At 39.8% G+C, this 12,500-nt stretch overlaps 1 protein-coding gene and 1 long non-coding RNA gene across 2 annotated transcripts in view; one reads left to right on the top strand and one right to left on the bottom strand.

Annotated features, from left to right (window-relative positions):
• Nucleotides 1-590, bottom strand: part of LOC126986897 (uncharacterized) — a 1,023-nt gene extending 433 nt beyond the window's left edge. The window contains exons 1-2 of the long non-coding RNA XR_007740021.1: nucleotides 409-590; nucleotides 1-3 (exon numbers count right to left, since the gene is read on the bottom strand). The exon at nucleotides 1-3 is cut by the window's left edge and continues 297 nt beyond it. This is a non-coding gene — a long non-coding RNA (uncharacterized LOC126986897). The remainder of the gene's footprint in view (nucleotides 4-408) is intronic.
• LOC126986787 (nephrin-like) overlaps nucleotides 1-12,500 on the top strand; it is a 174,033-nt gene that overhangs the window by 136,644 nt on the left and 24,889 nt on the right. The window contains exon 14 of the mRNA XM_050843158.1: nucleotides 1,598-1,739. Within this exon, the coding sequence (XP_050699115.1) occupies nucleotides 1,598-1,739 (142 nt within the window). The remainder of the gene's footprint in view (nucleotides 1-1,597; nucleotides 1,740-12,500) is intronic.

Here is a 12,500-nt window from a genome sequence, read left to right as displayed (position 1 = left end):
CACCTTCCCTTCTTTATCATTTTAACTTCACACCTTCCCTTCTTTATCATTTTAACTTCACACCTTCCCTTCTTTATCATTTAACTTCCACCTTCCTTCTTCATCATTTTAACTTCACCTTCCTTCTACATCATTTTAACTTCACACCTTCCCTTCTTTATCATTTTAACTTCACACCTTCCCTTCTTCATCATTTTAACTACACACCTTCCCTTCTATATCATTTTAACTTCACCTTCCCTTCTTAATCATTTAACTTCACCTTCCTTCTTTATCATTTTAACTTCACCTTCCCTTCTTTATCATTTTAACCTTCCCTTCTTTATCATTTTAACTCTAACTTCACACCTTCCCTTCTTTATCATTTTAACTTCACACCTTCCCTTCTTTATCATTTTAACTTCACACCTTCCCTTCTTCATCATTTTAACTTCACACCTTCCCTTCTACATCATTTTAACTTCACACCTTCCCTTCTTAATCATTTTAACTTCACACCTTCCCTTCTTCATCATTTTAACTTCACACCTTCCCTTCTTCATCATTTTAACTTCACACCTTCCCTTCTACATCATTTTAACTTCACACCTTCCCTTCTTTATCATTTTAACTTCACACCTTCCCCTTTCCTTAGACACGTATGCTCTTTATCATTTTAACTTCTACGCCAGCGCTGCACCTCCGCCCCTACACTCATTAGGAAGATGTCTAGACGGGTAACTCATTTTTGACCCGATAGTAGCTTTTTTCCCTCCTAGTTCTAAGACTCTTAACCTCATTACCTACATTACATAATTTCTTGGATGTAGGAGTCTTCTCGTGGTCTGTTTTCACCCCGCGTTTTCCTCTTTTCTCCCAAGTAACCTAATTCTTTCCTCTCCTATTTTGATTTTTTTTAGCTGTAACGTGTTTTTTTTTTCATTAGTTTTATATCGTTTGACATTATTTCATATTTAACTTGTGACTCTTCTCGTGCTCTTTCTCCTGATGTCGATTTTTTTTTTTTTGCCTGGAATAGTATGATGATTATGATGATATTGATGATGATGATTTAGCATCCTAACACACAAGAATTAATGCTACTGTTTCTTCATCTTTTAATTTCCTCCATGATGACTGGTGGTGGTGGTGGTGATGATGATGGTGATGATGCTGTACATACAACCTAACTGAATATTAACAAATGATTACTTACATCTCTATTCTTACCCATATCCTCTCTGTATGCCCTGATGGTGATGACGTTGGTGATGATGATGTTGGTGGTGATACTTTAAATATATCAAAACTGCCTTACTAACATACCTCTCTTCTTTCCCTTGTCCTGCCTGCCCTGGTGTTGACGGCGTAGATGAAGATGGCGATGATGATAATGATGGCGGTGGTGACTTTTAACTTGCAACTCCATACTAACATCTCTCTTCTTTCCCATGTCCTGCCTGCCCTGGTGGTGACGGCGTTGATGAAGATGGCGATGATGATGATGATTGTGGTGGTGACGTTTAACTTGCAACTCCATACTAACATCTCTCTTCTTTCCCATGTCCTGCCTGCCCCCCCGGTGATAATGACTTCCGTGGTGGTGGCGATGGTGCAGCGTTAGGGGCGGGTCAGGAGGGCGAGCCGCTGAGCCCTGTGGTTGGGGCGGTGCTGGGGGGCGTGGCGGCCGTGGTGGTGCTGGCGGTGGTGGCGCTGGTGGTGGCCAGGTGCAGGCGGGCCGGCGCACCTGAGGAGGCTGGGTGAGTCAGATCAAGGGGTGCCGGGCTCGTAGTTTTGTCTCATGCATGTTTTGTCTGTTTGTGATGAGCTGCAACTGGATTAGGGATTTTTCTTTTTAATCTTAGCCCGGTAGCAGCGACGGGCCAAATTTGTGGCTTTACCGTGTAGCTGCGACGGGCCAAATTTATGCCATGATATAAACCCCCAAAAATAGACGATACATAATCTGATTACAAATGCTTTGATATATATTATGAAATGGTTTGTGTGAGGGGTGATTTTTTTTTTAATCAGGTAAGGTAGGGTAAGGTAAGGTAAGGTAAGGTTGGTGGCTGGGTAAGGTAAGGTAAGGTAAGGTAGGTTGGTTGGGTAGGTAAGGTAAGGTAAGGTAAGGTAGAGGGTTAAGTACTGTATTTCCTCCTTCTTACTACTTGAACTCAGGTGTGGTAGATTGGTGGTTAAGAAGTCGTAGTTTGTGGTGTGTTTTGTTGTTTTTTGGGGAGTAGAAGAATACTTTATCGCATGATGCTTGTACACTCGAATTCCATCATTATTATACATCTGGTACACTGTAGAATGATTGTGATTATTAGTAGAGACCGGAGTTTGACATAAATGCCAAAAATCCCTATTTGTGCCTTTTTGGGTGATTTTACACGATAATGCCTTTTTTTGCCGATTTAGTGCCTGTTCTGCCTTTTTTTTGCCTTTTTCAAGAGTGTATATCCTGGAAATTTCTTTAGTTATAGACAAAATGTTACGTTTTCTATTGGCACCCTGAGTGTAACATGTTTTTTCGTTAATGTTGGTGTTTGTTGCTGCCGCCAGATGGCCCAAGTCGGCCTGGCCCACCGTTGCCAGATTATCGTACTCAGAGTCTCATGTTTACCGGTTTCTGAGCCATAGCTATTGCCAAAAAAACACCAATAATTAACCATTTTAACGATAACTATATATGAAGAAAGTTTTGGGGGTCGAGGAGGCAGTTTTGGGGTCGGAAATTGGCAAACATAGGAGGCTGAGTACGACAATCTGTCAACGTTGGCCTGACCACTACCTTTGTTTTGCTGGTTCAGTGTTTGCAGACCATCCACCACCTTGGGTCATAATGCCGAAAGTGAAGGAAAAGTCTTATAAAAAAAACTTAGCGATTTGGTGGGAGAATTTGGCAGTGATATATTCTCTACCGATAACTGTGTCTTATCCTGCAAAGTATGTGGGGAAGCAGTGAACCACGAGAAGAAATATTTTATAATCTTATAATTTTAGCGTTTTAACCATTTTTTAATACAGAAAATAAGCGCCTTTTTTAATGCCTTTTTCATCAATAAATGCCTGTTTTAGCATTTTTTGTAGTTTATAAATGCCTTTTTGCCTGCCTATTTTAATGTTTTTTAGTACCTCAACTTCCGGTCTCTACTTATTAGTGTTATGAGGAGAAGAAGGAGAATAAAGAGGAGGAGGAGGAGGAGAGGAGGAGGAGGAGGAAGAGGAGGAGGAGGAGGTAGCATCAAAGGAGCAGTTATTTTCTTATATATAATTTACAGTACACTTTCTTATATATAATTTACAGTACACTTTCTTATATATAATTTACAGTTCACTTTCTTATATATAATTTACAGTACACTTTCTTATATATAATTTACAATTCACTTTCTTATATATAATTTACAGTTCACTTTCTTATATATAATTTACAGTTCACTTTCTTATATATAATTTACAGTACACTTTCTTATATATAATTTACAGTTCACTTTCTTATATATAATTTACAGTACACTTTCTTATATATAATTTACAGTTCACTTTCTTATATATAATTTACAGTTCACTTTCTTATATATAATTCACAGTTCACTTTCTTATATATAATTTACAGTACATTTTCTTATATATAGTTTACAGTACACTTTCTTATATATAATTTACAGTTCACTTTCTTATATATAATTTACAGTTCACTTTCTTATATATAATTTACAGTACACTTTCTTACCTGTGTTTCTATGTTTGGCCATATTTTAATCTCTCCTTCCATAATGGACTATTTTTGGCTGTTTTTAGAAGGGCCCTTGGCATAAGAGAAGGAGGAAGATGAGGAAAATAAGGAGGAGGAGGAGGAGGAGGAAGAGTAGGAGGAGGAAGAGTAGGAGGAGGAGAGAGAGGAATATAACAGGAAATATAAAGCGAATATAACTGACATAACGAAGGACCGGAGAGAGAGAGAGAGAGAGAGAGAGAGAGAGAGAGAGAGGGAGAGGGAGAGAGGTGAAGGTAGACGAACTAACAGCCACAAGGGAGAGGAAACGACTGTCGTTTTCTCCTTTTTCTAAAATCGTCGACTTATTTTTTTTATTTCTTGAAGGTAAAAAAAAAAATGCTAGCTAGGAAGGGGAGAGACAGACAGACACACAGACAAACAAACAAACACACAGACGGAGACAAACAATAAAATAAATGAAAAGGAAAATAGTAGAAAAATAAGAATGGTTTGTGCAGGAGTTCCGGTTAATGGATATCTCAATGCCGCGTGAAAATGAAGTTATAAAGAACCAGCGATGAGGGAGAGGAGGAGGATAATGAGAGACCAGGAGGAGGAGGAGGAGGAGGAGGAGGAGGAGGAATAAAGCCCTTGAACTAGCGAACCGAAGTGGAGGAGGAGGAGGAAGAGGGAAGAAAAGAGAAAGAGCAGAGGAAGGAAATTGTTAAGCTAATATACAGGGATGGGAAAGGGAGACGAAAGAGGAAAAAGGGTATCAGGAGAGAGAGAGAGAGAACAAAAGCGGAAAGAGAAAAGAAAGAACAATAGAAGAAAAAGAAGAGAAAGAGAGGGAAGAGACTGAAGGAGGAGGAGGAGGAGGAGAAGACGAAAGAGAAAACAGCACAGAAAAAAGGCGAAGGAAAATAACGGGAGAATAAGAACAAGAACGAAAATAAAAGAAGAACAAAAAAATAAAGTGGAGAAGAAAAAGAAGAGAAAGAGAGGGAGGAAAATGGAAGATGAGAAGATTATGGAAGAGAAAACGGCAGAGGAAGAAGACGGAAAAAGAAGAAGAAGAAGAAAGCGAAGAAAAAACAACAGAAGAACATAAGAACAAAAAATAGAACCAATAAGAAAACTAACAACAACCAAATCGTTATTAAAGAGAAGAAAAGGGAATAAGAGGAACACCTACAGGAATTACAGGAGCAGGAACAAGAGTAATAGCAGGAGAAAGACTAAGAGGGAGAAGAGGTGGAAGAGGAGGAGGAGAATGAGCATGCAGGCGAGCGAGGGTTGAAGGCAAGAGGTGAGAGATGCAGATTACCTCGCCCGACTCCACCACTACATTATCGCCGCTTGGAACCTTCTCTTAATTAATGGAGTCGTTGGAGGGAGGGAGGGAGGGACTGAAAGGGCTGGGTTGGGTCGGACTGATCTGGGCGGGGAGAGGAGAGAGAGAGAGAGGAAGAGGTGATCGTAGAGAGAGGAAGGGAAGGAGAGAACAGGGAGAGAAGGGGATAGGAAGAAAGGTAAAAAAGAGAGATATATATGGAGAGGAGAGGTAAAAGTAGAGGAATTAGAGAGGAAGAGAAGTAAGAGATAAGGAGAAGCAGAAGGGAGAGAATGAGGGAGAAGTAAAGGAAGAGAAGAAGAGGGAAAGACAGGAAAGAGAAGAAAAGGTGACAGGTAAAGAGGGATGAAGAAATGACGAATATAGGACAGGAAGAACAGATTGGAGAGGAAAAGTCAACCGAGAGAGAGAGAGAGAGAGAGAGAGAGAGAGAGAGAGAGAGAGAGTCACCGTCGTCGTTGTCGTAAGGTTCACACGAAATCAGGTTCACGACTATTCCGCCTCCCCGTCGGCGTGAATTAATCGCCGACGCTTCGCTCTCCGCGCTAATGACCCTCTCGGCCTTAACTACGGGGACGCTCTCTGACTCAAGTGCGACCGCTGGTGTTCTGCCTCAGCGCTTCGACAGACTATCCTCACGGGGAAATCCACGGCGACGCTCTCCGACCCACGTACGGCCTCGAGAGTGTTGCCTTAGCCCTGAGACCAACTATCCTCCCGGGGAAATCCACGGCGACGCTCTCCGACCCACGTACGGCCTCGAGTGTGTTGCCTTAGCTCTGAGACCAACTATCCTCCCGGGGAAATCCACAGCGACGCTCTCTAACCCACGTACGGCCGCGGATGTGTTGCCACGACGCTGGAAAAGATGACAACACAGAGAAAACAATGACTGATGAAGTAGAGGGTGTTGACGTAGCATTTAGTGGGTGCCGGTAGGGGTGTTTAATGGTGTTTATCCTTTGTTATAAGTGTGTGAGGCTGTGTATAGAGGTGCAAGAAGGCCGTTTGTGTGTTAGATAGCTTTTGTCTTTTGTTATTAGTGGTGCAGCGATGATTTATAGTTAGATATCCTAGTTGTGGAGTTTGGGCTTTCTTGAGTTGTTATTGGTGGTGTTAAAGAACGTTATTAAGTGTGTTTGTGTAATGTTAATGGTATTCTTGCCGTGCTAAAGGGTGTTAGATCCATCGTTCCTTAATCAAAGTGGTGTTTCTGTTGTGTTAAGTGGACTTGGGGACCTTGGTGTTGCCTTAGCAATATTGACACTACGAGAAAGGACATTGACGCATCGATATCCATTAAGGAACAGAACTAAAAGGCTTCTTATTACCGTCTCCTATCCTGCAGGCATTAAACTGTAAAGAGGAGAGTACTGAAATATCACTTCGCGTCTTCAACCAATCATGTCAAGTGCTTTAGGAAGTTAAATTTACCTTTCATGATTGGATATTACATTCTTTTGACGCGAGGAATAACTTTGTCCCCGTCATCTTCTCGCTCGTGATAAAAAAAGATAGGCAAAATAAAAAGGAGTAAAAAGACGAAAAGGAAAGAAGAAAATGTCAAGAAACAGAGACGTAGGAAAGGAAGGGAGAAAAGGAGATAGATAGTAGATGGGTAGAAGATAGGTAGAGAATAGATAAGATAGAAAGGTATACAGGAAAGGAAGGAAGGAAATGTATAGAGATGGAGACGTAGGAAAAGAAAGGAAGAGAAAAGTGGATGGATAGTAGATAGGTAGAAAATAGGTAAGAATAAACGTAAGCCAGATAGTTAAAGAGCAAAGGAAGGAACGGTTTAGAAATTTAGACATAAGGAAAGGAAGATAAATGAAGATAGATACTAAACAGGTAGAAGATATGTAAGCTCGGCGTCGTAATGGAGAACAGGTAAGTTGAAAAGGTAGAAGGAGACGTAAGGAAAGGAAGAGAAATGAAAACAGATACTAGGCAAGTAGAAGATAGGTAAGAAAAAGGTAAGCTGGGCGTCGTAATGGGGAACAGGTGAGTTGAAAAGGTAGAGCAGAAAGCCTGATTAGATATCCCATTCTTTTGATTCCCGGAATAGCTCGGCGCCCCATCGAGGATAAAGTAATAAAAAGAGAGGTAAGAAAGGGTGAAAGGAGCGCCATTATCGAGTGCAGGTGTGTTAGAGAAGGTAAAATGAACTCGTGTGATTATGTATTGCTTGATTTGGACGTCTGGCAAAGCTGTGTGTACCTCTAGGAACAAAAATGGTATATATGTAAGGAAGGAAAGGTAAAAGGAACGTCATAATCGTACCCAAACGTACCGACGAAAAGTAAAAAGTTTGTCTGGCAAGTATTTCAACTCTGGGATATCTTTGTGTACCTGTCGAGATAATATGAGAATTGTTGAGGTATATGTAGGAAAGGGAAAATAAAAGAAACATCATAATCTTATCCACGTATGCCGATGAAAAGTAGAAAGTTTGAATGGCAGTTTTTCATCTCTGGGATATATTTTCTGTACCTGTCAGGATAATATGAGAATAGTTTAGGTAGAAAAAGATGAATATTACCTTTTAATCTTACTCTTGAGGATCGAAAGAAAAAAAAGAAAATTAGAAAAACAGATATTTCATTCGTATGTTACCTGAAATACCTTCCCATGCCTGTCAGGATAAAATGAGAACAATGTAGATGGAAAAAGTTGAATATTACGACTTAATCTTCTTCTTGGGGATCGAAGGAAAAAAAAAAGAAAACTAGAAAGGCAGATATTTCATTCGTTTGTTACCTGAATTACCTTTCCACGCCTGTCAGGATCAAATGAGAAAAATGTAGGTAAAAAAAATGGACGTAAAGGCTTAATCTTGCTGAGGAGGATCGAAGAAAAAAGAAAAAAAAATTTGAAAGTCAGGTATTTCATTTCTTAATCACCTGGCATGTCTCTGCATACCTGTCAGCATTAACTAGTAAAAATAGAGGTGAAAAATGAGCATAATGTTTTAATCCTGCTTTTGAGGATCGAAGATAAAAATAGAAAGCTACAAAAGCAGATATTTCATTCGTTTGTCACCTGAAATACCTTTGCATACCTGTCAGAATTAACTGGCAAATATATAGGTAAAAAATAAAAGGGTAATATCACGTCTTAGTCTTGCTCTGAAGGGTCGAAGAAGAAGAAAAGAGAGTTAGAAAGGCAGATATTTCATTCGTTTGTCACCTGAAATACCTTTGCATACCTGTCAGAATTAATTGGCAAATATATAGGTAAAAAATAAAAGGGTAATATCACGTCTTAGTCTTGCTCTGAAGGGTCGAAGAAGAAGAAAAGAGAGCTAGAAAGGCAGATATTTCATTCGTTTGTCACCTGAAATACCTTTGCATACCTGTCAGGACAAAATGAGAAAAATGTAGGTAAAAAAAGAAGTGGACGTAACGGCTTAATCTTGCTCTTGGGGATCAAAGAAAAAAGTTAGAAAGTCAGGTATATCATTTTTTAATCACCTGGCATATCTCTCCATACCTGTCAGAATTAACTGGCAAAAATACAGGTAAAAAAACAAAAGGTGAATGTTACGTCTTAGTTTTGCTCTGAAGGGTCGAAGAAGAAGAAAAGAAAGCTTGAAAGGCAGATGTTTCATTCGTTTGCCACCTGGAATACCTTTGCATACCTGTCAGGATGAAAATGAGAAAAATATTGGTTAGAAAAAGATGAATAGTAAAATCTTAATCTTGCTCAGAAGGATCGAAGAAGAGGAAAAGAAAGCTAGAAAGGCAGATATTTCATTCGATTGCCACCTGGAATACCTTTGCATACCTGTCAGGATGAAAATGAGAAAAATATAGGTTAGAAAAAGATGAATAGTAAAATTTTAATCCTGCTCAGAAGGGTCGAAGAAGAAGAAAAGAAAGCTTGAAAGGCAGATATTTCATTCGTTTGCCACCTGGAATATACCTGCATACTACCTGGGGATGAAAAAAATAAAAAAGTTAGAAAAAGATGAATAGTAAAATCTTAATCTTGCTCAGAAGGATCGAAGAAGAGGAAAAGAAAGCTAGAAAGGCGAATAGTAAGTCTTCATCTTGCTCAGAAGGGTTGCAGAAAAAGGGAATGTTATAGAGCCATTTCCTTGTCACTTTAAATACCTTCGCACACCTAAGGGAATAAAGTAGCAATCGTAACGGTAAAAAAGATGAACAAACCGTCTTAGGGCCACTTTCATAGTTCGCCGTGATGGGTTCGTAGGCCTCTAAACCGATACCAAAGACTTCGAAAATATCTTGCCTAGTGTTTTGTGTTCATATTCAAGTTAACCCCTTGACTGCGGATTTCCTACAAGAAGACATCACCAAGCCACAGAGATGGATCAAAAAGTGGCTGTTAAGATTCAATGAAGTAAAATGTAAAGTCCTGTACCTTGGGAGGGGATATCCAGCACACCAATACCACATGGGAAACACTCCACTATCCACCACAGAGGCAGAGAAAGACCTGGGAGTATATGTTTCCAGGCTACTAGTAAAGGCTAAACCCGTGCCAATCGCAGCGGACCGGTTAAGAAAGTTGAGGGAACCATACGGGGAATCTCTTGTGTATCTGGTGTTGCACGGAAAACCTAACCATTGTGGAGTGCTGAAGATTAAAGAGCTTGGTTCGGACGATTACAAAGACGCTGTGTTGGACTGTGAAACTGGCTCAGAGGAATCGAAATAAGAAGTAGAAAAATGTTACCCTCGTCTGTCACCTAGCTTATATTAGCACACCTGTAAGAATGAATAAATACACGTAACGAGGGTGAATATAACGCATTAGTCTTGCTCAGGTGATCGAATAATGAAAGTTGAACGTTAGAAAGGCAGGTATTTTTTTATTGTCAGCGAAATAAATTGCACTTATAAGGATAAAAAAAATTGCAATGGCAGAGGTAGAAAATATGAATAGTATGTCTTAATCGTGCTCAGGTGATCGAGTAATGAAAATTGAACGTTAGAAAGGCAGGTATTTTTTTTATTGTCACCGAAATAAATTGCACTTATAAGTATAAAAAATGGCAATGATAGAGGTATAAGATATGAACAGTATGTCTTAATCTTGCTCAGGTGGATCAAAGAAGAAAGAGAAAGTGAGAAAGGCAGGTATTTCATTCTCTTGTCACCTGGAATACCTTTGCATACCTGTGAGAATCATCTAGCGAAAATATAAGTAAAAAAATGTCTTAATCTTGCTTAGGTGGATCGAAGAAGAAAGAGAAAGTTAGAAAGGCAGGTATTTCATTCTCTTGTCACCTGGAATACCTTTGCATACCTGTGAGAATAAACTAGCAAAAAAACAAGTAAAATAAAGTCTTAATCTTGCTCAGGTGGGTCAGCAAAGTAGTACAAAGCTAGGTCATATAATTGTTTATTTACCACCTGGAACACCTGTCTGCGTACCTGGAAGAACAAAGAAACTGGTAAAAAAAAGGAGGAACAAACTATCTTAACTTAATCGTGCACTCGAATCGAAAAGTACAAAAAAAGTCCGATATTTCATTTTTTTATCGCCTGGAATACCTCGGCGCGTACCTGCGAGAATAAAGAATCAACCAAGAGTAAAGAAATATATAAGAAAAGGTGAACAAACTCATCTCCATCATGCTCAGGTGAATCAACAATAAGGTACAAACAAATTCACAACAAAAAAGGGAAAAGATAAATGGCCCGAGATCTAATCATTTATCACCTGGAATGCCTACCTGCGTACCTTCAAGAATAAAGAAATAATAAAAAAAAGGTGGACAAAATACCATAACCAATCATGTCCAGGTGAATCAGCATATAGGTACAAAATTAGAGGGTTAGACATTTCATTGTTTATCACCTGGAATACCTGCGGGCGTACCTGTGCAAGAATAAAGAAACAGGTAAGAAAAGGTGGACACAACGCCCTCCTCATCTTGCTCGGCGGATCGACTGGTCACGCCCGATGGTTTAATTCATTTCGTGACACGCGTGATGGAGTGGCGGGCATTCCACTCTGTATTTCTCCGGCGGATGATGTGCTCAGGGCCTTGTGACGTAATCTTTCATCATGGCTCCATTTCCCTCATTCTCCTTCACCTCGGATCCTCCCTTTCTCTTCTCTGTTTCTTCTCTTTCTTTCTGTCCCTTCCTTTCTCTTGTTCTTTCTCCAGTGTGTCAGTTCTCTTTTCTCATGGTACCTTTCTCTCATTCTCCTTCGCTTCTGTTTCTCCCTTTCTCTTCTCTTTCCTTCTTCTTTCTGTCCCTTTCTTTCTCTTGTTCATTCTCCTTTAGTTCACGTTTTACCCAGTGTGTCAGTTCTCTTTTCTCCTTACTGTGTCAAACTTCCTCCTCCTTTTCTCTTCTTTGCTTTAGTTTCTCCCTTTCTCTTCTCTTTCATTCTCCTTTTTTCTGCCCCTTCCCTCTTCCTTTTCATTCTCCTTTTGTTCACGTTTTACCCAGTGTGTCAGTTCTCTTTTCTCCTTACCGTCTCATACTTCCTCCTCCTTTTCTCTCCTTCCTCCTTCCCTCCTCCTTCTTACTGTTCATTCTCCTGTTCCCTCCTTCTCGTCTCTCCCTTCCTTTTCCTTCATTCTAGTAACGTAATCCCTCATCGTACCTTTCCTTCATTCTCTGTTCCTTCTCCTTCTTTCTATCTCTTCCTTCTTGTTTCTTCTTCGTATACCTTTCTCCCCATCTGTTCCTTCTTTTCCGTCTCCTCCCTTCCGTTTCTGATTGACTTCACATCATACCAATCCTGTCAATTCTCTTTTCTTCTCTGTTCTTTCTCATACCTTCGTTTATTTTCCTTTTCTCTTCTTCTCTCTTCTTTCTGCGTGTTTATTCTCCTTTTCTCTTCTCCTCCTACTCTCCTTCTTTTCTCTTCCTTTGTAGTGACGTAATAATTTTTCAGGTCACCTTTCCTTCATTCTCCTTTCCTCACGCTTTCTCTTCTCTCTCTCTTCCTTTCTCTACTCTGTTTCTTATCCTTCTTCCTTATCGTTATTCTTCAAGTCACCTTCATTCTTCTTTTTCCCCTTCCCGTTCTTTCTCTTCGCTGTTCATTTTCCTTCCCTCACGCTTTCTCTTCTCTCTTTCTCTTCCTTTCTCTTCTCTGTTTCTTATCCTTCTTCCTTATCGTTATTCTTCAAGTCACCTTCATTCTTCTTTTTCCCCTTCCCGTTCTTTCTCTTCGCTGTTCATTTTCCTTCCCTCACGTTTTCTCTTCTCTATTTCTCTTCCTTTCTCTTCTCTGATTCTTATCCTTCTTCCTTATCGTTATTCTTCAAGTCACCTTCATTCTTCTTTTTCCCCTTCCCGTTCTTTCTCTTCGCTGTTCATTCTCCTTTCCACCGATGTCATTCTCATACCTATTTCATTCTCTTCCACTTCACGTCCTGTCCAATCAATCACTTTTCTTTTCTCCTCCTTCTCTTCTTTTTTCTGCCTGCTCCCTCTTTTCTCTCCTCCA

Source organism: Eriocheir sinensis, chromosome 63 (assembly GCF_024679095.1).
Source record: "Eriocheir sinensis breed Jianghai 21 chromosome 63, ASM2467909v1, whole genome shotgun sequence".
NCBI lineage: Eukaryota > Metazoa > Arthropoda > Malacostraca > Decapoda > Varunidae > Eriocheir > Eriocheir sinensis.
Note: the sequence above shows the minus strand (reverse complement) of the source record. Positions and strands in the feature narration are given on the sequence as shown.